Source organism: Aquarana catesbeiana, linkage group LG05 (genome assembly GCF_042186555.1).
Source record: "Aquarana catesbeiana isolate 2022-GZ linkage group LG05, ASM4218655v1, whole genome shotgun sequence".
Classification (NCBI taxonomy): Eukaryota; Metazoa; Chordata; class Amphibia; order Anura; family Ranidae; genus Aquarana; species Aquarana catesbeiana.
In genome coordinates, this window is record NC_133328.1 from 459,550,693 (window position 1) to 459,577,332 (window position 26,640).

At 39.3% G+C, this 26,640-nt stretch overlaps 1 protein-coding gene across 10 annotated transcripts in view; it reads right to left on the bottom strand.

The window, feature by feature from the left end:
- Positions 1–26,640, bottom strand: part of PTPRM (protein tyrosine phosphatase receptor type M) — a 1,075,005-nt gene that overhangs the window by 208,486 nt on the left and 839,879 nt on the right. For all 10 annotated transcript variants that reach the window (XM_073631370.1, XM_073631374.1, XM_073631369.1 and 7 more), the window contains one exon: positions 25,682–25,866. In XM_073631370.1, the coding sequence (XP_073487471.1) occupies positions 25,682–25,866 (185 nt within the window). The remainder of the gene's footprint in view (positions 1–25,681; positions 25,867–26,640) is intronic.

Here is a 26,640-nt window from a genome sequence, read left to right on the forward strand (position 1 = left end):
CTCTGTGTTGTTAGAACTTTGCTAGAATTCTAGAAAGATGAGGATCCAAGTTGTCAACAGCTGCCAAGTAGAACAAAGGTGTTTTTTACTTCATTTTTGGAAGTTGAAAACACCTAAAATGGCAGCTGCACCTGTACTTAAAACGCTAACATAGGCATTAAGTAACTGTATGCTGCTGACTAGATATAAAGATGTACATGTGTGCCCCTTAAGATGAGAGCTGTACCCCACATTTACAGCCTCCACCAGATGGCCCTATCTTCTAGATTCTGGGGGATGTCTTGATGATACTGACAAGGGGGTCAAACTATTTCAGGTCGGCTCAGGGAGATACTTTCATGAATAGAACATACGCTTTTCTGCACAGCCAAGAGGATTGATAACATCCATGGGGAATTTATGTATCTACTTAAAGATAAATATGAAAAACATCATGCTTGGGTTTCTATTAGTAAACCTATTCTTTCTAGTCTGCTTCGGAACAGATGCTACAGAAGTCAGTTATACGATATAAACTATAAAATACTGATCAAATACCATAAGCATAATTGTTTGATGCTTGTTTTCAAATATCATGTATTTTGTTCACCTTGGAGCTTGGTCACGTGACGTCACTGTGGAAGTCCGCCATCTTTACAGTTGGAAACTTTCTTGCTGCTTTTATGGATTGATATGCAAGTTTTATACCTACTTTTGTAAGTATATTGAATTATTTTTAATACATTTTTTGAGTATCAGTAATACTGCACAATGTAGTGTCCTTTATCTATCTCTGCACCCCACATGAGTTAAGGTTCTCTTTTTGTTGGAGGCCCTCCTGGTAGTGAGGTAAAGACATCTTTTGATCCCGTGGATCTTGTGGCTTGGAGCTGGCTTAATTGAATGTGTTTGACCATTATATTAGATGGTCCACTACTGAGGGTAAGGGTCTGTGTGTACTTTGCTCTTGGTGGAGGACCTCTATTGCACCTTTTGTGTGTGAAAATGGCACGGGTTGGATCCCTTACTTTGGAACTGTACCATGTATTTTGTTGTTGAATATTTTCACTGTAGACTGTGTTTATGAATTGGGCTCTTTAGGCAGGGTCAGCTGGAGCAGACTCACCCTGTTGGGAAGCAATAACTCCTTTTTCGTCGGATGGGATAGCCAAATGAAACTACTTTATAATCAAGAGCTTTGTATTGTCAAACCTGTGAGAGAGATATCACACTTTCCCGATAGGCCCTGTTGGATTTCAATAAACATTTAAGCAGAATAGACCAGTTGTGTCTTCATCTATACATCCTATTTTGGAGGTGGTTCATTGGGAATATGACTAGTGTGAGGTTTACATAGTAGAAGTGTTGCCAGTGGCAGTACAGTCATGGAGTGCAACACTTAATCCTCCTGGGGCACACAGCTGCTTCTTTAAATCTGGAAAACCTATGGCAGGTTTTTTTTTGGGAGGTACAGCTACTCTTTAAAACTGTATAAAGGTGAAAAACAGGCATTAACATATGGGTTTACGGAAATCATGAAGCTGCTTGAATCTGAAGCAGACCATTGGCTTTGGTAACACAATAAAGCTATATACTATCCATTATGGTCATAGAGAATTGTTTTTTGTTTGCTCTGTAAACACAACAGTCTACATATGTCTCTGGAATACTTACACAGACACACATATGCCTGCTGTTACCCTAGAACTACAAGAAAAAGTCATATATTCCCCACTGGTCACAACTGGCTCCACGAGTGTTAGATTTAATTGATAGCCTTACAATTTTCTAGAGGGTTGGGATTTGGTAGAACAGCAATAGTATTTTCAGCTTTCTATTTCAACTTTATCATTTTAGACACCCAGAAACTATATAAACGAAAAGATTTACAGCACCATACCTTTTCCACTTTGAAATTATATTTATGTTCGCTAATACTGAGTGCAATAAAGCAGAACCTCTGTCTTCCTCCAAGTAAACAGAAAAGAATTATAGTTTGTCTATGAAATTGGCAATGAACTTGAATACTTAATTATTCAAATGATATAAATACTATCCATATGAAAATAAAAGCTGTATTTATAATTAACAACGGGTGCATTATAATTACATACAAAATCATTTGCATAATTTAAGCAGCTACAAATCGAAGAAAGGTTTTTCATGTCCATTTAATGGGAAATAATAAAATATAAAAGGATTGAAGAGGTTATTTAGTGTAAAGTGATTAATTTTTTTTCCTCTCTGAGACACTGCTTCACTGCTCATTATGTTTGAGTAAAATCATCAGATAAAAAATAAATAAAAACATACTTAGTGTATTTTGTCTGCAAAACTGGTACATGCACGTACAAACACACACACTAAATGGGAAAAATAAATTTTACATTTTGAAAACTAAATAGTAAAGTAGCTGCCACTCTTAACTCCACCATTGCCGAGTGTATACAGTATATGCAGCATCCAAGAAGTGTGATTTAATCTTCGACACCACATATATGTGTTCCTCTGTTTGTGCTGGAAGCGCACTTGATTGTGCGCACCCAGCACTGAGACTGAGTCATCAGTGACTGCTCCAGGTCTCAACCAATGGTTGAGAGCCAAAGGACTAAACTGACTCGATCACAGTGATCATTCTCTCTGTAGCCCATGCCTGTGTTGTTTCTCCTCTGTGAATAGGAGAAACAACAGACTTTTCCTCTAGTGAGGCGGAAAAGATATATTGTATCTTTTCCTCCATGCAAGAGGAGAAGTCTATAAAAAAGATCTGTTAAAAAAAATAAAATAGTAAAGTTTAACTAGATCAGGGCTTGGTCTAATTGAGTAAGTGTTATGCCGTGTACACACGGATGGACTTTTCAGCATCAAAGGCCCGGCGGTCTTTCCGATGGACTTTTGACAGACTTCCGACGCCCTTTCGAACGAATGGACTTGCCTACACATGATCACACCAAAGTTCGATGGATTCGTACACGATAACGTACGACCGGACTAAAATAAGGAAGTTGATAGCCAGTAGCCAATAGCTGCCCTAGCGTCGGTTTTCGTCCGTCGGACTAGCATACAGATGAGCGGATTTTTCGACCGGACTCAAGTCTGTCGGAAAGATTTGAAACATGTTCCAAATCTAAAGTCCGTCTGATTTTAGACTGAAAAAGTCCGCTGCAGGTCCGATGAAGCCCACACACGGTCGGATTGTCCGACAGATTCGTCCCGTTGGACCAGTCCGGTCGAAAAGTCCTCCCGTGTGGATACGGCATTAGTGTCAGTGTAGGTGTTAGTAGAAGGGTGTCAGCTAGTGTCAGTGTCAATGTCAGTTAGGACTAGTTTACACTTGCTTCAAAACATGGCTTCGGACAGGCTTTGTTAAAGCTCTTTGAATGCCAGTCAAAGCTCCTGTCACTAAATAAAATGGTTAGCTTAAAGTCCTGTTTACACATTGCTGTTTGCTTGGTGCTTCAATGAGGCTTTGGTGGGGCTTCAATGAGGCTTTGGTGGGGCTTCAATGAGGCTTTGGTGGGGCTTCAATGGGGCTTCGGTGACGCTTTGTGGGGCTTCGATGAGGCTTCGGTGGGGCTTCAGTGGGGCTTCACACGAGCTTTGCAATAGACTTCTATGGAGGCATTGAAGATGCTTTGAAGCACCACTAACGCTACATAGGGTATAATTTTTGAAGCGAAGCCAAAGCAAAGCAAAGCAAAAGCAAGGTGTAAACAGGACTGTAAGCTAACCATTTTATTTAGTGACAGGAGCTTTGACTACCGTTCAGAGAGCTTTAACAAAGCCTGTTCAAAGTCTTGTTTTGAAGCAAGTATAAACTACCCATGTGTGTTGAAGCAAGTGTAAATGAGCCCTAAGTGTCACTAAGACTGCATTTACACCAAGGCATTTTGAATCGCAGGCAGAATTGCCATGATTCTGACCACAATTTCAAAACATTCTGCTAAAATGACAAATCGCGCAATGCGAATTGCAGATGCCTTTCATGCACCTAAAAACACAGTCATGTCAAGTTAGTGGCAGTGTTAGTGTCGGTTAGTGGCAGTGTTAGGGTCAGTGTGTTTTATTTCAAATCTTTTTTATTTGATTTAAAAGAGTACAGGATAACATAGTAAAGTTTAGTAACGGTGTTACATAGGATATTACATGCCTATGTATGAGTTGGTATGCACATGTCAAAGTACTTAATATTATTCGGTCTGAATAAACACAGCATAAACAAAAGAGTTATATCATTCTGAGGGTATCAATATGAAGAATTGCCACATATGCTTTTAAATCAATAATACATAGGGTCAGTGTGTGAAAAAAAAAGTTTTATATTTAGTTTAAGTGCCAGTGTGTGTAGATAAAAAAAAAGAAAAGAAAAAATCAAAATGCAATTGTTTCTTGGCTCTACTACTGGTACAAAGAAAAAATAATGCTGCACACATATGGGTATCGTGGTGATCATCAGAAGTAGGAGAATTTATTTTGCAGGTTTTTGTTGGTGGTGGGTCATGGTAATGGCATACAAATATAAGGTTAAAGTAGAATTTTTCTTTTTCTATTATTTTTGGCCAGTTTTCCTTTCATAGTAAAACAAAATTAGGAGATATCAATTAACACCAAATGAAAGCCTAATCTGTCCTGGAAAAAGCAATAATCCACCTGGATACACTAAGTAACTGCAATGATATGTAAACTTATACTAACACGTCAAATTATGTTTGGTCATTAGGGTTTGTTTTAACCCTGGTCATGAAGGGGTTAAGATTCACTTAACCCTGTCAAGCAGGATAACCAGTTCCCAGACTTCGGTGTTCTTCACTGCAGTTAAAACAATACAGCTTGGTCAAGGACCTGCCCCAGCCTGTTGGTGAATTGGAAAGGAGCAGTAGCACACTCATGAGAACATCACTCTGCTCTCTCCTATTAACATGTTCTCTATGTTGGATTGACAGTTCTGCATGAGTCCTGCTCCTCTCTCCTCCTTCCTTCTCTCTTCTCCAAACTAACAGAGTGACTGAAGACTGCACTGTCCACTATTAACTCTTTCTTGTGAAGACTGGCAGGGAAGCAGCACAGGGAAAGCAAGAAGCAGCAGCATTTAGGCCCCTTTCACACTGGGGCGGTGGGGGCATCAGCGGTAAAACGGCGCTATTTTTAGCGTTGCTTTACCGTTGTTTTAGTGGTGGTATTCGCCCACTACCGGTGCGGTTTTAACCTCCGCTGGCGGCCAAAAAAGGGTTAAAACCGCTAGCATAGTGCCGCGGCGGTATAGCCACGGTATTGCCGCGCTGCCCCATTGATTTTAATGGGCAGGAGCGGTTTAGGAGCGGTGAATACACCGTTCCTTAGTGAAAATTATATATAAGTGCAGCACATATATAATGATAATCTATAGCTCTGAACATACAAAATAACAAGAGTTATTAATAATTTGTGCAAATAATCAAGTTAGCGCACTGATTGAACATAAAGTCCAAAAAATGTCCATTAAATGTATGTATAACAAAATATATAAGTAAGTTCGTCAAGGTGTATAAAACCACCAGAAAAAGTGTAGAAAAATAATGACGTAGTGTTGATAGCAGATCCACCACCGTGTAGAAAAGTGGGGGGCTTACCAAAGTGATTGGACACAGACGGGTGTACACCAGCTGTGTCAATAAGGCTTGTGTAAATAAGGATCTCTAAAGATGCAGTGAGGAAAACCAAAATATGGAAAAGTAGTGTTGATAGCAGATCCACCACCATATGGAAAAATGGGGGGCTTACCAGAACGATTGGACACAGACAGGCATACACCTATTACGTCAATTAGGCTTGTATAGATGAGGGTCTCTGGATATATGGTAAGGATAACCAGGATGCTTGTAAAGGTTGTATATGGCAGAGGTAAATCCGATCAGATATCCACAGCATATATAAAAAAGATGCAAAAGCACATAGCATAATACTGTATAAAAAAAGCTTTACAGCCCATTTATTAAGATAAAAAACTCACATTTGTGAAGATAAAAATACAGCGCTGAAAGTAAATGAAAGACAAGGCAGTATGGGTAGCATCAGCAAGCGGTCCCGGTGCGTTTCGTCCTACTGGACATCATCTGGGGTGCCCTACAATTCCACTTACTGCCCTTTATATAAGTAAATAAATATATAAGTGACCCCCCTGTAAAATTATGGCTCCAATCCACGTTCGTATGAGAAAGAACATTACTTCCGGGTGGAAGTAAGATGGCGCCAGCCGCGTGCGTTGCACGCCTCTCTTTGTTCCACCTTGGCGAGGAGGTGCTACTACTCGTGGCGTGTCCCAATTAGAAACGTATTGGATATACGAGATCCAGTCCCACTCGCCATTGGGGCTCAATGTCGAGTGGGACATTAACGCCTTCATCAACCAATCCTAAATATTTGTTATGCCTTACTCCTTTCATGATACATTTATATTTCAATTTTACTTTTAATTTTACTGTTTATACCATGCTCATGTACAGTCCCTTTTATCAAGACGGTATACTTTATACTGTATTATTTCTATATATGAATATCAGCTATGTATGGTATATAGTGGACTGGATTATTCTAGACCCCTATGTAGAATTGTGGCTCTAGTATTTATATTTTTTATCATATCTATATATATTATCTCTTCAGAATTTTTATTTTTATTTTTGCTGATTAGTGTCTATGTGCAAATATTTACATCTATATATGCCATGATTCAAGTAATTTCATTTATATATTTGCAGCTTTATGCTTTATATTGAGACCCACATTGTCTGGTTGTTGTGGAGTGCCACTACTTCCGTGTTTAGATGCGTTCCAAAATACAACCAGAACGAGGTTTGATACACAACGTCATGACGTCACCACGTCTTCACTCGGCGCCATGCGCCGGCCCCCGTGTAGACGCTTCAGATGTACGGACGCTAAGCATAGCATATCTTGCTACTATAGCAACGTGCATGCTTGCGTCCCTTTAGATCCCCCAAAGAGAGGCGTGCAACGCACGCAGCTGGCGCCATCTTACTTCCACCCGGAAGTAATGTTCTTTCTCATACGAACATGGATTGGAGCCATAATTTTACAGGGGAGTCACTTATCATATATAAAGGGCAGTGAGTGGAGTGGTAGGGCACCCCAGATGATGTCCAGTAGGACGAAACGCACCGGGACCGCTTGCTGATGCTACCCATACTGCCTTGTCTTTCATTTACTTTCAGCGCTGTATTTTTATCTTCACAAATGTGAGTTTTTTATCTTAATAAATGGGCTGTAAAGCTTTATTTATACAGTATTATGCTATGTGCTTTTGCATCTTTTTTATATATGCTGTGGATATCTGATCGGATTTACCTCTGCCATATACAACCTTTACAAGCATCCTGGTTATCCTTACCATATATCCAGAGACCCTCATCTATACAAGCCTAATTGGCGCAGTAGGTGTATGCCTGTCTGTGTCCAATCGTTCTGGTAAGCCCCCCATTTTTCCATATGGTGGTGGATCTGCTATCAACACTACTTTTCCATATTTTGGTTTTCCTCACTGCATCTTTAGAGATCCTTATTTACACAAGCCTTATTGGCACAGCTGGTGTACACCCGTCTGTGTCCAATCACTTTGGTAAGCCCCTCACTTTTCTACATGGTGGTGGATCTGCTATCAACACTAAGTCATTATTTTTCTACACTTTTTCTGGTGTTTTTATACACCTTGACGAACTTACTTATATATTTTGTTATACATACATTTAATGGACATTTTTTGGACTTTATGTTCAATCAGTGCGCTAACTTGATTATTTGCACAAATTATTAATAACTCTTATTTTGTATGTTCAGAACTATAGATTATCATTATATATGCGCTGCACTTATATATAATTTTCACTTTGGTTTGCACAGGTTTAGATCACTTGTTTGTGTCAGCTGTTCATATCTCTTTTTGACAGCGCGGTATTTAACACATATTTTCAATACACCGTTCCTTCACCGCTCCAAAGATGCTGTTTGCAGGAGTTTTTTTTCTCTCCTGCCAGTGCACCGCTCCAGTGTGAAAGCCCTCGGGGCTTTCACACTGGAGAAACAGCAGCGGCAGTTTTAGGTCGGTTTGCAGGCGCTATTTTTAGCGCAATAACGCCTGCAAACCGCCCCAGTGTGAAAGGGGCCTTAAAGTTGTAAATTGCCAAATTTAACAAATAGTTTACTGGGGAATGTTTGTTTTGTGCTCAATGTGTTAAGGTAAAAAATGGACAGGGTTTATTACTACTTTAAGTTATGTGTCCACTTTGGTTTGTGCTTTTAGCACTCAGCATCATTTCAAACGAAACTATACAAATAGTCAAGTAACTCCAAATTAAATATACAATTCTTATTATATTTCTGAATGTCTAGAGTAAATTCATTCTTAATGTATTTTCAAATGTAATGCTTTACCATAGCATTCTTTTTCTTTTTTTACCATAGCATTTTGGGTTTGAGGATCTGGAATGCAACCTCAATATGCCAATAATAACAAATTTCTTAATACATTTTAGCCAACATATATTCTGCTACATGTCTTTGGTAAAAAAAAAAAAATCACAATAAGTACATATTGTTTGGTTTGTGTGAAAGTTATAGCGTCTACAAACTATGGGATTTATACTGGAATTTTTTTACTATATTTATATTTTATACTAGTAATGGCGGCCATCAGCGACTTAGAATGGGACTGCGATAGTGCAGCGGGCAGTCTGACACTAACCGATGCTGGGGAGAACTAACTGCCACTGACATCACCAGTGATATTATTACTGTGATCAGTGCTAATAATATGCACTGTCACTGTACTGACACTGGGCAGGAAGAGGTTAACATCTAGGGTGATCAAAGGGTTAAATGTGTGTCTAACAAGTGTTCATGTGTGTACTGTGTGCTGCTTTTACTGAGGATCTAGTTGTTTTCATTCCGTGCTTAGCACGGAATGAACAAACACTGAGATTCTTTGTCACTGAACACAGCTCTGTGTTGTTTACATTCACAAAGCTGTATTCGGTAAAGCTCAGAGCCGAACACAGGGTGCCAGTAGTCAATCACTGGCTGGTACCTGGTGATCAGCATGTGCTGTGACGAATCACAGCACAGCAGATGTGTGTACACGCCCCCCTGCCCTAGTGCGCGGATCATTTACTATGTAAGTTATACGGTCAGCAAGCAGATATCTGAGCTGATAAGCTTCACACAAGCAGCTCAAGAGGAGAATCATTGGCTAGACTAAAAATTATTTAGAGACAGCAAGTCACAATACAGCTTGTCAACTGACATGGTGCACTTTTAACAGGTTTTCTTTGAAGGTTTTCAGTTTTGACTGGATTTCAGCTTTATGGGTTTAAGTATATCTAAACCCAAGAGCACATATTTTTTATGTATATTAGCTTACTTTTCTTTAGCTGTGGCACCTGCATTTGTTTTTTTTTCAGGCTCAATTTCCTTTATTTTCACCTTGAGATTCTGCCAGTAATATTCTTGCTTGTTTATGGTGACAACACTAACATACTGTACTGTATCTACGGAGGAGCAGCTTTGTCACTTTATGCTTGCTTCTAAATAAGACTACAGAACACCATACACTGGGGTTGATTTACTAAAACTGGAGAGTGCAAAATCTGGTGAAGCTCTGCATGGTAGCCAAACAGATTCTAACTTCAGCTTGTTCAATTAAAGTGTGACAAAAAAAAAAAAAACTGGAAGCTGACAGGTTTCTATGCAGAGCTGCACCAGTTTTTGGACTCTCCAGTTTTAGTAAATCAACCCCATTATGTGTTAAGAGTTATGTTTCAGTGTTGGGCAAGGGTTTAGTATTAGAGGTTGGTCAAGTATTGACTTTCTGTTTAAAGTGATTGTAAAGGCAGAAGGTTTTTAATCTTAATGCATTCTATGCATTAGGATAAAAAGCCTTATGTATGCAGCAGCCCCCCTAATACTTACCTGAGGTCTATCTAGATACAGCGATGTTGCAGGAATGTCTCGGCTGCCTGGGACTCCCCTCCTCATTGGCTGAGACAGCAGCGGGACGCCATTGGCTCCCGCTGCTGTCAAAGTCAGTCAGCCAATCAGGAGAGAAAGGGGGATGGGCCCAGGTTTCGGCTCTGTGTCTGAATGGACGCAGGGAGTTACGGCTCGGCTCGGTTGCCCCATAGCAAGCTGCTTGTTGTGGGGGCACTCAACAGGTGGGAGGGGCCAGGAACATCGAAGAGGGACCTGAGAAGAGGAGGATCTGGGCTACTCTGTGCAAATCCACTGCACAGGACAGGTAAGTGTAACATATTTGTTATTTTAAACTACAAAAACAATCACTTTAAGTGTAGGGGTGTGTGTGATTTTTCCACTTTTTTTTAGCACCAAAAGCCTTGCATTGAGAGCTACCAGCTCTGTGCTTCTTTTTTAACATAACAACAACGCATACAGCTTTTTACAACATAATTTTCCCACATGTTGTATATCATTCCTTGTTCTTTGAGTTATGTCATATCAAGGTTTCTGCCTATTCAAGTTTTCTTCTGTTTACTGTCCCTGCCAATTCAGGTTTCATCCATCATTCACTTCTACGGCAAATGCAGGATGGAGAATCACACTATATTATTCAAGGTTTCTCCTGATCTTTTTAGATCAAGATAGCTACGATGGAAGTATGACTGGGCTTAGCTACCATTTCATTGTTATTTTTATCATAAAGGTACACATATCCTTTATCTAACACTCAGTATAAACGAACATCTGTGTCAAGTTGGGGCATTTTTTCTAGCATAACTTCTAAATCAGTCTCAAGATGGTCCCTCAACTGCCAAGGACTCTATGCCCTATGTCAGACTGGAGGTTTTGCTCCTGTCATATGTCCCTTTATGACTTCTTTCTTTGGATTCTTCTATAATGCTCCATCAAAAAGGAAGTTTCTTAATGTGTGTCTTCATAAGGTAGATAATGCAAATACATCATTTAAAATGGTCTGGAGTGACAGTATCCTTCAATAATTGGATTTAAGACATAACTAACGTCTTATTCTCTACTGGATAGTTTAGAGACTCTTACATTTTTATATTTCCATATTAATTTTAAAAATATATTTTACCCCAGAGAAAATCTACAACATTTCTGCATATCAACCTTCATCAATGGTGGATGGAAGTAAAACCTAAATTTAGGGATGCATAAAAATATTCATGTGCCTGTATAAATGACCGATATGCTAAAAAAAATGAATTACTGAATCTAGCAACTGATGATTATTTGTGTGTCTATTTTAGTTTTACTTTAACGGCCAACATGGATATATCTATTAAAAATGTATTTGTGGCATTGAAGTGGTACATATATGACATTGAAAGACTAAGTTTGAGAGAGCTGTGAAAGGTAAAATTAAAGATCTTATCTATATTTTTTGTCAGCCTGTATAAGGACTGCCACAGAAGAATAACTCTTGAGAAGAGAAAGAGTTTACCAGTAGAACTTAGGATAGATCAGAGTGCTGATGTTTATTGGAAGGATGCAAACATTTCCATCATGGGAAATAGACCTATGAGCTGCCAATTAGACCTAACAAGTTTAGCTGTTACATTAACGTGACCCTGTTAACACACAACAGTCTACCTGTAAGGCCTAGTTTACACTCCCCCAAAGTAATCAAATACATTTCTTGCGAGTAACTACAATCCTATATGTTAAACGAGATCCAGCTGCTAGCACTTAACACATCCCCATACTCATGTGTGCATATATAAAAAAAACATCAAATGTGCCACGCTATATATACCTAAATCAATGTTATGCTGAATATAAATTAAAATCAAATATTATTATAGATATAGATATGTTTTATGCTGATTTTTATGCTGTAAAAAGGAGGTGCACTGGAGCACCCAACTAACGTCAGTAGTACCTTTGGAGAAATAAAGAGCATTTGTATTTTACGATAAAAGGAATATTGGCGTGGCTTTCCTTATATGCATGTCTCGGGACATGCTGTATGTATTGAGGAAACAAAACAACATCAGTAGGAAGGGGAAGCAGCTGCTGTAGTCCTGGAAGGACTAAAAAGCGATATACAGTATGACCGAACTTAAGTGTAAGGTCACATTTCATCTGGTGAGCACACATCTGATGGGGGGGCACGAGTGTATTATGTAAGCACATGTGTTAAGCACCCAAACACCATTTCAGAGAAACATATGGATATATAGAAGCATGAAAGCACGGCACTTTTGATACACCAGCATGGATGGGATTGCACTTTTATGGACTGTCCTTTTACATATATTTATTTATATTGTGTGGTTTCTATTTTTCTTACTGGCACTTACTTAAATTCAGAGGGAGTTGATGTATTGTAAAAAAAAATGGATTATTGATTACATGACACTATGATTATGAGTTGGAGCACTTTTTATTAATGATATTGTATTTATTATTCATATTGAGTATGAGTTAAAACACCTTTTATTAATGATATTGGATTTTAATTTATATTCAGCATAACATTGATTTAAGTAAATATAGCGTGGCACATTTAATGTTTATTTTACATTCCCCCTAAGCTTAAAGCCAGACATACATCACATGTATACACATACAATGGCAACAATTATCCCCCTCTCATGTTTGGCAGCCAGTACTGCCAGCTGAATGCAACTCATTCAAGTAAATGTGACAACGCTACTACTACTTGGCAACCACATGCAATGGATATGATTGCAGTGTGGGCTTTTAGGGGTAACAGCACCTGTCAAACACCCTCTTAAAAGTGATCCACTGCAGATCGCTCTTCAGAGGGCTACCACAAGTGTAAACAAGCCCTAAAAGAGTCATGGATGTGCTAACCTTTCTGCTGGCCCAAGTATTGAAACCTGCTGCATCTTCCTTCTCCAGCTGCTGTACATATTTGACTGTCGAAGCAATCAAATACATGATTCCCCTGCTTTCACTTTTTACATTACATGAACCACAGTAGACAGTGAAGGAGTAAGTTTGCCATCCACCCCCGTTTGCCAGGGACATTCCCCATTTTAAGGGGTCTGTCCCTAGCGAGTAAACATTCCTAGCAATGGTAGTGTTGTTGTTGGCTATAGTGCCCTGCCTGGTAGCCATTTTGGCAAATAAGGCAATAATTGGGGCCAGTCACACATGCACAGCAAATGGCTCTTGGGCTAAAGACAATATCTCCTATGCAATGCACAGCCATATTGGGATGGCACTGCACGTGCACGCTACCCAATATGGGGCAGACCTGCAGCTCTTCCGCACCAAACACAAAATAAGGTTTCCACTGGATGGGATAAATGCCAGGAAATTGAAGAGGGGTGGAGACTAACCTCAGAGATACATCATGTGGGGGAAGTAGGCTCCATTTTGATTCAGGTTCTCACTGGTGAGGACCCGATCACAGCCCAGTAAACGGAGTTTGTAATGTAATTTGGTTTATTGTCCATTCCGTTTTTTTATGTTTGCATCAAAACAAGGTTCCTCATGCCATTGCGCTTGAATTAAATCCAAAAATTCCTGCACTGAGTGTGTTTTTTATTATAACTATCAGCACTCTAGATATCCAAATACAAGATAAAAAAACGATATAAAAAAAATAGGGGCGCTCTCACCTTAAATCAATTGCAAATTATTAAAACAATCAAAATCAGTGTAATAAAACAATTTAATTTCAGTGATAACATAACAATAAAAAATGCATATCAGTTTATGAATGAAAAATGTCATAAGTGAAATACTTGATATCCTTAATCTTATAAATATAACGTGCCAAAAGTCCACTTCACACAAGTGCCAGCTTCAGTGTGCCACACCACCAAACTGCCCAAACTCGTAACCAAATGGATAAGATCTCCAAATTATAAGAGATTTGCAGCACATATATTTTTTGATAAATCATTGATAGTTTAAAATGGTATCACAGAAGGTAGTTTGTACTTATGCTCTTTCCACGATGATCTTTGCTTTTTTGTGACTTGTGGGGTTGATTGCTGTTTATGTGCTGCAGATCTCTTAAAATTTGGAGATCTTATCCATTTGCTAAGGAGTTTGGGCATTTTAGTGGTGTGGACAAAGCAGAGGGCAGTAAGAATACAGCAACATCTTGGATGACTAAACGCACTGGGCAGGGTTGGCATGTGATGTCAGCCCACACCTTTGGAACACACACTCGCACCTGCAGGAAATGCTGGTGGAGTGTCGCTGTTACAAGGCTAAACTTATCATCCGGAGTGTTGCGTCAGGCACAGGAAAACGTGATAATGCTATGTTTTTACCATAAAAAAATGGTTTAATGCAATACAAGGCTTTCGCTCTCTGCCTTTGATTGGGGTTGGCTCTGGGGAAAATAAAGAAAGGGGATTACATTCTGTGGCACAAAAACAACAAGCACATTAAACCCATTTATTAATTGAAGGGGACTATAGGTGCACTGTATGAAAGATCGACTTTCACTCGAGTGTTTGCGTTTGGTGCAAGGAATAGTTTTGGTGGATTACAGAAGATGTGTGTGTAGATTCACTGGTTTTGTTGGATAAGGACTTTGCAAATAAAATATGTCATTTTGAGTGTTGGTAATCACTTAAGGTGAATGAATCGGGAGCAATCTGTGCTAACCCAAAAACCCCTCAGTGATGAGTGATTCACTTAATAAATCCACGTAAACTTAAATTATCATAGAATAATGATGAACAAAAAACTGACAAGTGCTGCACCCTAAAGAAACTTGAATATCCAGTTCTAACAGTAAATAAAAATAAATTAAGGTGCGCTACAAATGTCAGAAAAAAATGTTTAAAAGGATACCTTTAACCTAAACACCACAATGTAACATGCTACAATCCTGATGAGTGAATGTAAAAAGAAACAAAATAACGTCCTGAAACATCAGTACAAAGTAATGTCCAATGAAAATCAATCAGACACTGTATGTCTATGTAGATCTTTGTTCCATCTAGTAACATTCCATCTCCCCTGGTGCTTGCACACATTCAACAGCGGAAAAAAGAAGGGGGGGGCGCTTACCAGATGTGGTGGACCTCTATCATGGGGGTCTTACGAGCTCTTAGATATCAGATCCGACAGGCGGGGACAGCTACTTCAGCAGGTAGGAACAGCTGATTGTGCTTGTGGGCTTGAAATTCTCCTTCAATTCTTCCCGAGCACTGGGATTATCGTGTGATCTGTGCCTCGGAGATCGCTAATTGCATGTAGGGAGAAATCAGATAGACAGAGGATCCTCCATGGTGTAGTACTTAAAAAAAATGTCTTTATTTAAAAGTGATGGATTGCTGACATCGAGGTGAAACAGAAAGTTCCAAAGAAAACAGACAGCTGAGTCGCGGTGAAGCTGGCCAGCTGATGTGTGGTGACATCAGGTCCGTGGCTCCTTTCGATGAAGCGTTTCCCCGTAAGAGGCTTCAACTGGGAGAGGAGGCCTCCTCTCCCAGTTGAAGCCTCTTACGGGGAAACGCATTCACGCTGCGTCGGACGGAGCCACGGACCTGACGTCACCACACATCAGCTGGACAGCTTCACCGCGACTCAGCTGTCTGTTTTCTTTGGAACTTTCTGTTTCACCTCGATGTCAGCAATCCATCACTTTTAAATAAAGAAACATTTTTTAAGTACTACACCATGGAGGATCCTCTGTCTATCTGATTTCTCCCTACATGCAATGAGCGATCTCAGAGGCACAGATCACACGGTAATCCCAGTGCTCGGGAAGGATTGAAGGAGAATTTCAAGCCCGCAAGCACAATCAGCTGTTCCTACCTGCTGAAGTAGCAGTCCCCGCCTGTCGGATCTGATATCTAAGAGCTCGTAAGACCCCTGTGATGGGGTCCACTACATCTGGTAAGCGCCCCCCCCCCTTCTTTTTTCCGCTGTTGGATGTGTGCAAACACCAGGGAAGATGGAATGTTACTAGATGGAACAAAGATCTACATAGACATACAGTGTCTGATTGATTTTTATTGGACATTACTTTGTATTGATGTTTCAGGATGTTATTTTGTTTCTTTTTACATTCACTCATCAGGATTATAGCATGTTACATTGTGGTGTTTAGGTTGAAAGTATCCTTTTAACACTTTAAACATTTTTTCTGACATTTGTAGTTTTAATTTATTTTTAATCACTTAGGGTGAACTATCATCACATAATTTATTATATAGTATATGTGAATGGCACAGAAACACTATATGTAGTTATGTATCACAATTGTGTTGAATTTTTTAATTGCCCATTTTTAATTACATTTTTGATATTGTATAGTAGCTGGATTATACAGTATATTGATAGTAGCACTTGTCAAGTAACGCAGTGCCGTATCGCAAAAAATAGCCTGGTCATGAAGGGGGGTAAATTCTGGAAGTCAAGTGGTTAAACTCTTATCAATATGTCTTTTTTTTACCTTCAAGTTTACAGTTAGACTGTGTGTTATATTTTGTTGGTATCTAATGGAATAAATTAGTACAATAAATGTACAGCCTATTTATATATGAATATATATATATATATATATATATATATATATATATATATATACATACATACACATTTTTACAGTTTATATTGAAATTTAAACAGCTCAAATTCAGTGAAAAACCTAAAATGGTACAAAAAGTAAGCAGTAAACTGCCAGAGGTGAAAAAGAAAAGTTGACAAAGAATGAAAAATAATACTAATTTCAGAGTTATACAAAAAGGCCCTTTTTCAGGGAAGTATTAGATTAAAAACTCACAGATGTTTTTCTGCGATGTAAGTAAATTAAGCCTTGAAAGTTTATGCTAGCAATTCCTTCAGGTTTCCCAACTTTTGTTGATTATTTACAAACTCTCTGTCTGTATAAAAGCAGTGATGAAACAGATTGTGTCACTACACCCTCTTAAGCAATATTTGGACAGTGTTGTACTGCAGAAAGTAGTATATTGCTCTCAAAATGACAAGAAAAAGGCATTTAACAAAGGAAGACAGACAATCTATTATAACCCTTAAAAGTGTAGGTCTTTCCTGTAGAGAAATTGCAAAGAAAGCCAAGGTGTCAGTTAGTACAGTTTTCTACACCATCGAAAGATACTTGGGAACTGGAGAAAACTCTGACTGGAGGGACAGTCTGGCAGACCCAAAACCACAACAGAATCAGAAGACAAGTTTCTGAGAGTTAAAAGCTTGCATGACAGGTTGCTCACAGGACAACAGCTTCAAGCGCAGCATAACACTGATCAAAGTAAGCAAGTCTCAGTTTACGCTGTGAAGAAAGGACTTTGAGCTGCAGGTTTGAAAGGTCGAGTGACTATAAGAAAGCCATTGCTAAGATGGCAAAATAAGAAAAAGACCAAAGGACCAAAAAAGCATAGTCAGTGGACTACTGAAGACTGGAAGAAGGTCTTATGCCCCATACACACGGTCGGACATTGATCGGACATTCCGACAACAAAATCCTAGGATTTTTTCCAATGGATGCTGGCTCAAACTTGTCTTGCATACACACGGTCACACAAAGTTTTCGGAAAATCCGATCTTCTGAACGCGGTGACGTAAAACACGTATCTCGGGACTCTAAACGGGGCAGTAGCCAATAGCTTTCATCTCTTTATTTATTCTGAGCATGCGTGGCACTTTGTGCGTCGGATTTGTGTACACACGGTCGGAAATTCCGACAACGGATTTTGTTGTCGGAAAATTTTATATCCTGCTCTCAAACTTTGCGTGTCGGAAAATCCGATGGAAAATATGTGATAGAGCCTACACACGGTCGGAATTTCCGACAACAAGGTCCTATCACACATTTTCTGTCGGAAAATCCGACCGTGTGTATGGGGCATTACAGATTGATGAATCAAAATTTGAGATCTTTAGTTTATCACACAGGGATTGTGTATGCTGTCAAGTAGGTGAAAGGATGGCTCCTCGGGGTGTGACACCAACTGTCAAACATAGAGAAGAAAGTGTGATGGTCTGGGATTCTATTGCTGTATCCAGAGTCAGCAACTTGCTCAGAGTGAGTGGCACCCTGAATCAAATCTACTACCACAGCATTTTGCAGTACCAAGCAATACCCTCTGGAATACGACTAGTTGGTCTGGGGTTCATCCTACAGGAAGATAATGACCTAAAACATACTTCCAGGCTGTGTCAAAACTACCTAAGAACAAGATGGTAGACTGCATATCATGGAATAGCCAGCATAGTCTCCAGACTAAAATCCCATTGAGTTGGTTTGGGATGAACTGGATAGAAGGGTGAAAACGAATCAACCTACAAGTGCAACACATTTGTGGGAACTGCAACGGTGTTGGGAAGAACTTTCTAAACAATATTTGATTTCCGTTGAAGAAAGAATGCCACGAGTGTTCAGCTTTTATATCTGCAAAAGGTGGCTGATTTGATGAGTCAAAAATATAGATGACATTTTCTTAAATAAAACAATTTCATGATTTCTTTTGTATGTCCAATTGTACGTAGACAGAAAGAGAGAAATAAATAGAAGATAATTTTAGCATTTATTTTCTGCTGAACTGAATACCCTATTGTACGGTAGGTATTGCAGAATCCAATACACATGTAGTTTTCCTGCCTTACAGGATTTCTGTATCCTTTTAAAATGGTGACTGCCAATTATTATGCTCTCTCCTTATGCTAAACTTTATGTGCGACTTTTAAACTGCAAATGGTTCCTAGCTTTTGAAATAAACTATTTTTCTGAAGCTGAGAGAAGAGGAAAAAATATAAATCAAATCGGAAAAGCGGCAATATAGTGAACAGAAACTGTATTCTTCATTTCTGACACAGTTTTTCCTTTGACAGTTGCCTCTCTGATCCTACCTTATCTTTATTCTGCTACAATGGTGCACATAAGATCAAAAGAGAGAAAGCAAAAGTAAATCATTTATTCGGTAAAAGCCTGGGGCTTAATTCATTAGTGCTTAGAAATATCTCCTTAGATTCAGACCTACTCCCATAAAGAATGGTAATTTAACAGGTGTTTAAAGCTTACTTGTAATGAACACTTTAATTATTGAGCAAAAGAGAAATACCGTGATTTCCAGAGTTGGGAAAAAGCAGTAAAGAAGCCAACGTATCATTTTCCAAAACAGGAATAAATAGGGCGTGCAGATGCAGTGTGTTAAGATGCAAATGTGAGGAAAAATGTACTGGATAACTACATTTTAGTTCAGACTAGGTAGTAAAATATTTATATATTAGACATTTTCTGCAGGACAACATTTTTTTAAAATTGTGATTAAAAATGTAATATTACCTTAGACTATACTGCACATATTATCTTACATAGATTTCAATGGGTTTATCCTAGATTCAGAATACTCAGATTTAAATTATTTTAATGCCATAAACTTACTTATGAAAGATTAATATTAGATTTATATTTGCCTTCTGTTTTACTGTTTATACTGAGAAACCAGCTTGATCAGTGAAGAATGCCGGTCTTATCTCCTCTTTTCATGGAAATTGCTATAGAGCCCAAAGTCTGGATCACAATGTAGATACTCCCACTTTCAAACTGATTTCTTGTGTACATAGGCTATTACTATTTTTTATTTAATACCTGTACCTTGCAGAACTCTATTTGCCCACAAGATGGCAGTGTCCACTACTTTGCCTAATCATAGTTGCAACACCAGTGTCCAGAGCAGTCTGGGAATTGTAGTCTCGAAGGAGGACCTTGAACACAGTGGAGCTGGGGTCACAACTACAAGGCCCATAAGCACCAGAGAGGGCCTATATAAAAACAAAAGCTCAGGAAGGAGCTGGGCAGTGAGAGAAATAGATACACCAACTGGGAAGGAGTGTGTTGATACACCAACTGGGAAGGAGTGTGTTTAGCTGTGCTGTGTTGAGCCAGGCCAGGCTGGGCTGCATCTGTTGGGGCTGTACCATAGCCGAGTGGCTGCTGAGCTGAGCCCTGGGCCGTGGAGGTAACCCGAGGTGGAGCATCCATCATCCGCATTCGCTGCATCGTTGCTTAAGACAACTTATGGCTGCATATGTTCTGTCACAGAGGGATCTGGTTTGAGGGTCCCTGACCCACACAACAAACATAACTAACAGTTAACCCCTGTTTTTAACTCAAGCCAGAGGAAGGACCGTTATCCTCCTTTGACACTGCTCCCATTAGAGGCTAAACACAATTGCTGCCACTTTCATCTGAGAGCAGCTGCTATTAAAACCAGAGACAAAGCACTAAAGCTGCCATTACCCCAGACTGCCGACTTTGATTACTTCTTGAGCACTTCTACTTGCTGCATAATACCCTAGTGCTATCTCCTCCTAATCCTCTCTCTGCATTTCTCTTCTTCTTTATTAGAACGTGTTTATCCTCTCCTAACCACATTAAGAGAGTATACCCACCTACTGAGTTATTCAACTGATTTTGAACGTCACCGTTAGAAACATCACGCTGCTTTTGCTCGGCACCATTAAAGGACTGCAACCGTGCTGGCAGATGCTTACTTCAAGGAACTGTCTAGATCCTGTTACATACCTGGGGGCAGAATTGGGCTGCGTTGCTGGTAGTGTATTAACTAGGGCTGGGAAAATGAAAGATTAATTCCTCGATTAATCGTTAATTTTTTTGATTAATCAAAATTCTTTTGATCGGTACTCACCTCTTCGTCGGCTTCCGGGTCTTCAGGGAGTTCTATCGGAGGTCCGGTGACATCACGGACATCGACGTCACTGGACTCCTCCCCCCTTCCCCAAGTGCCTCCATCTGCTAACAAAGGGAAGGGGGGAGGAGTCCGGTGACATCAATGTCCGTGAAATCATAAATTGAGGAAGACAGATCCTAACGGTTTGATTGATCTCACTGGTCAAAGTATTCACATCTATATAAATCCTGGACTTGGCTATGAAAATCAACATATCTGAGGGCTTTCGTGGCTGTAAGTCAGTTTGACAATGAACTGACATTGATTGGTTATCCAGCAATCAAGAAACATTTATGATGAGGGCACTTTTTATCAAAGAGCTGACACTTTGCTGTCTCAGCAGGTGATGGATGCCTCTGGCTTTCCATCGGTCCCCCTGATGCACAACGGTGCTATTTAAATAGACTGTAGGGTGACGCCGTAGCCCCACCCCGCTGAGGAAGTTCTGAGGAAGTTCTGACTGAACGTAACGCGTACGGGGGAGGAGCTACGCATGACGTCAGCTAAAAGTAGTTGGATCTGTATGTGCGTTATAATTAACCAAAATTAGTCGATTAATCAATTTTAAAAAATTGATTAATCGAACACGAAAATTTTAATCAGTAACAGCCCTAATATTAACCATTTCAGGAAGAATTTACCCCCTTCCTGACCAGGCCATTTTTTGCGATACGGCACTGTGTCGCTTTAACTAATTAAGGACCGAGCCTCTTTCTGTGATTTGTTGTTTACAAGTTAAAAACAGGGTTTTTTTTGCTAGAAAATTACTTAGAACCCCCAAACATTATGCATTTTTTTTCTAACACCCTAGAGAATAAAATGGCGGTCATTACAAAACTTTCTGTCACACCGTATTTGTGCAGCGGTCTTACAAGTGCACTTTTGGAAAAAATACACTTTTTTAATTAAAAAATAAGACAACAGTAAAGTTAGCCCAATTTTTTTTATATTGTGAAAGATAAAGTTACGCCGAGTAAATTGATACCCAACATGTCACACTTTAAAATTGCGCCCGCTCGTGGGATGGCGAAAAACATTTACCCTCAAAAATCTCCACAGGCGACGTTTAAAAAATTCTACAGGTTGCATGTTTTGAGTTACAGAGGTCTAGGGCTAGAATTATTGCTCTCGCTCTAATGATCGCGGCAATACCTCAAATGTGTGGTTTGAACATATGCGGGCGCTACTCTTGTATGCTTTCGCTTCTGCACTCGAGCTCGACGGGACGGGGCGCGTTTAAAAAAAAAAATTCTTATTTATTTTATCTTTTATTTTTTATTTTTACACAGTTTTTGAAAAAAAAATGGTGTCACTTTTATTCCTATTACAAGGAATGTAAATATCCCTTGTGATAGAAAAAAAGCATGACAGGACCTCTTAAATATGAGATCTGGGGTCAAAAAGACCTCAGATCTCATATTTACACTAACAAAAAAATTGTCATTAAAAAAATAATTTAAAAAAATGGCCCTTTAAGAGCTATGGGCGGAAGTGACGTTTTGACGTCGTTTCCACCCTGCAGTGTTATGGAGACGGGTGGGGGCCATCTTCCCCTCACTCGTCTCCATGCCCAGCAAGGGTGAAGATCCAATCGCCTCCGCCGCTGCGACGGATCCGGTAAGCGGCGGAGGGCACCGGAGCGTGGCAGGAGGGGGGCCCCTCTCCCGCCGCCGATAAAAGTGATCTCTCTGCGAATACGCTGCAGAGACCACTTTTATCTGAAACCGGCCCGCTCACTGAAGAAGAGGATACTGGGGTTATGGCAGCTAGCTGCAGCCATAACAACGATATTCCTCTTCAAAAAGCCCAAGTATAACGGGCAGTCTGAAAGTGGTTAACTGACAATTGCGCGGTCGTGCAACACTGTACCCAAACAAAATGTATGCCCTTTTTTTTCCTTTCTTTTGGTCATATTTGATCATTTCTGCGGTTTTTATTTTGTGCGCTATAAACAAAAGAAGAGTGACAATTTAAAAAAAAAAAAAACACAATATTTTTTACTTTTTGCTTTAAAAAATATCCCCAAATTTAAAAAAAAAAACTAATTTCTTCATCAGTTTAGGCCAATATGCATTCTTCTACATATTTTTGGTAAAAAAAATTGCAATAAGCGTATATTAATTGGTTTGCGCAAAAGTTATAGTGTCTACAAAATAGGGGATAGATTTATGGCATTTTTATTATATATTTTTTCTTTACCAGTGATGGTGGCAATCAGCGATGTTTATCAGGACCCCCGTTCTGCCTCTCTTCACTGTGATCGAGTCGGGCAGACCCACGGACAAGCTCCCGCGGCACACGACGGCACGTGCGCAGTACCACATGCACAGAATGACGTACAGGTACGTCGGTTTGCGCAGCCGAGCCGCCTTGTAGTAGTGCAGTATATGCGGAAGGCGGTCGGCAAGTGGTTAAACAGCTATGAACAGAGTGAGGTAAGCGTGTGTAGAATTAATGGAAAGCGGTTTTATTTTTGCAGAATAAGTACACTACTGCTATATTGGTACACAGGGGAGCTGGAATTTAGAAAAAAAAGGTGAACAAAGGTGAACTTAGCCTTTAACATTGAGCAGCTTAAGTTGTCCCATTCTGCCCATTGCCTCTATGTGATTTTACAGTTAGATGATTCCCAGTGTCATTCAACAAACTACTTCCCTTGGGCGTTTCCCTCTTGGACTGCATGAGACATGTCACCTGGCTCTGTCCTGTCAATTTAGGCTTTATGGATACAAACAGGGGCAGTCCCCCAGCAGCAAATAAGCTACTACAGGCATAAGAGGTGGATGGATACCAGTTGGGTTGAATCCATGCTCACACTGTGTGCTCTTAGAGGCACATGAGTGATAAGCACCCAGGGCAAAAGAGAGTGGCCAAATATAGGTCTCCTTTAATAGTGACAGTGGTTGGCATGACTGGATGGGCTTGCAGAAACAAAATAACGTAGTGGCTCTGGCTGTCCTATACAGAGGGATTCACTCTGAATCTGCTGCCAGCAGAAATGCATTGCCCACAAATGCCAGGATGGCCAGCTGGATCCATTTCTCATGGTTCACTGTGATGTAAGTGCTAGTGGTTGATATCTTCTTGGCTTCCCAGCTCATCCTGCCCTTGGTCACCACACATTAAGCCAGACATGCAGAGGAACATGGTCATGTAATTACTTTTTGGTGCCAATTTTAAGCTATTGAATGACAAAATATTTGCAAGCAGGAAAATTTAAAAGGAAGCCTGAGTGACCTATATTTACTTTACTATTACTGATGTAATGTTCTGATGGTTTCTTTGCAGGCTTCTTCTTCAGTAAAAACTGTATGTCAAAAATATATCTTTACTTTTGGCTTTGGACCCTTCTACATTCTGATTCTCTCTACTGGTCAGTAAGGTTGCCTATGACATTAAAGGACCAATGCCTAGACTTAGGGTGAAGGAGAGGGCAAAACTAAGCTCAACGTTTCTGTTACTTTCTGATTCTGTCTGCAGTAAACTGCACTCATTTTTTTCCAGACTATCAGAAACTTTATATTGATGCCAACATAGGAATTCATTTTTTCACTGCTATGTTCATGGGAACTTATATAACTACAATGTAAAGAAAGGGAACTTTACCACATTATGAGCAATTGATGATCTTCATACAAGTTGAAAAAAATATTCAGCAGGCTACACAGACAAGCAGCATCTAGTATGCAGGAGAAAGCAAGTATAATGCATGACATGATAGCACCGTTTATTGATTCTCACTCATTTGTCAAACAGACATGCCGACTGACTTCCCCTCAGATGCAAAATGTTATTCAAGAGCTCAGGGGAATCACCTGTAAGTCGTACTGGCAGTGAAGGGAGATTATTTTTCAAATAATTTCATGGTCATATCTTTTCTGCTACAGAACACTGCACATTACATCTATCAGTCAACAAGTGTCATCCTTTCCTGTGCATTTCATAAGCTTTCACATGAAGGAACCATTTAACCTAAACCAGAAGCTGACTTACATGAAAAGCTATTAAAAACTTTAACAGAAATAAAAGTGCAACTTCCCATGAATTGATCATGCACTTTGGAGTTAAGTTGCCTGACCTCATTTACTTACAGATTCAGATGGACTGATTTATAACAGATATAGTCACACACACTAATAGTAAAATCTGTAAGCTATGGATGTTTGGCATCTTTGAGGAACTTCTGGATCCTGTATGTATCAAGCGTGTGCAAAAAAACCACATATGTCGCATATTGTACATGGACTAATATGGTCATCTGTTGACTGCATATTACACCCTTCCTGACTGTAAGTGTCTGCTATTCATACACGGCTCAGTTCTGATCAGGGTAGGCCTGAAAATGATATAACATTTGGCAGTCAAGACATCAATGACATCTATATTCATCTATATACTGTATACTGTAAATACAGCTTAAAGTTGCCTACTGTTTTATGTTATCTATCCAGTTATTTTTTGCCTTCCTATGTTTCCATAGTATTATGACAAGAGGTCAGCTGTGTGTTTTATGATACTGCAATTAACTTTCATACTTTCTCATGTATTTTAAGTTATGATGAACTCCTGAATCTTTCTCTAAAAACCAAACCTGTGTTTACATTTTAGGGTCCCTTTAAATCTTAACTATTGAGTGGATTTGTGCCCATCTCCCTAAAGCAATGTCATACTTATTTAAAAGTAACAAAACAGAAAGGTTCAGGCACACAGTGTAATCAATACAAGTCAAACTGGATGCCCGTCAGAAAAACATTTAACAATATAAGACATCAGACTTTATGCATCCTCAAAGTTCACATCCTGTCAGCTAAAGAGGAGATGAAAGGCAACGGTGTCAACTCTTCAAACCTGTTATGTAGCTATCTCATTGAATCTAAAATATTAATAATGAATGTTCAAAATAAAATATTGAAAGTTCTTTTTGGAAATTACAAGAGATGAAAAAGGCATTTGAAGTTTCTGCTGCATTATACCTTTTTTTGCAGCACCTCCTGCCATCGTACCCGTCTAGGTTTCATACTCACTTCATACTCTTCTTTGAATCCGTAGCCTTCAGCACATTTCATCTGTGTGATGTGCTGCAGCAAGTCAGCTACCCGGATGGCTGGGTGAAGCTGGCCTGTCTGGTAGGGAACATCAGCTGCCTCCCGTTTCTTGTATGTATGAGACTGGGCTAAGCTGCTTGTCTCGCTGTTCGTGTGGTTTTCATCTATCAAAAACAAAACAAAACAGGGTTAGCGATTTTGAACTTGTATAAAATAGAAATAAAATATAAATGAAGTATAAACATAAATTTAAAAAAAAAAACAAAAACACAAAAATATAAATGAAAGAAGTGGAAATGAAATTATGACGAGATAGAAGGTAAAACACTGAGATAAGAAATATGCACATTTTAAATTACATTTTAAATAGTTGGTAACGATGTATCAAATACAAATGAAACAGGCTGAAACAAATTCACAGAGTAGTTTGTAACAGTATACGCAACAGAGCTACAAAGTAAATAACTAACTAAAACCCTTTAAAACACATGTAAAAAAAAAATGAAACACAATATGGTTGGACACTGGTTTAGGGTACAGACGTTTAAGGTTTACAGTTCTACCCCATTCATTTGCATGCAACTTGTAACCAAGGTTCTTAAACAACACATGAAATGGGGCAAAACTGAGATGCAAACAGACAAAAACAGAACCACTTGGTGTGAAAAAGACCTACATGGGTTCCCCTGCCATTTATCCTTCCAAGTGCTGGAAAAATATACAGAACATTGCAATGTATACTCATCCAGCATGGGAAAGGACACCCACCTCCCCCATAGTTGTTTCTCCAGAGCGTACAAAGAGAAACTTACCATTAATTGGCACTTTTAAGAAGATATATCAGGAGGGAAAAGAGTAGGAAAAAAATAAGACAGGGCATAAGCAATTAAAATGTATTCATTAACAACAGCATGGCTCCTGACTGTGGTCAAATAGAA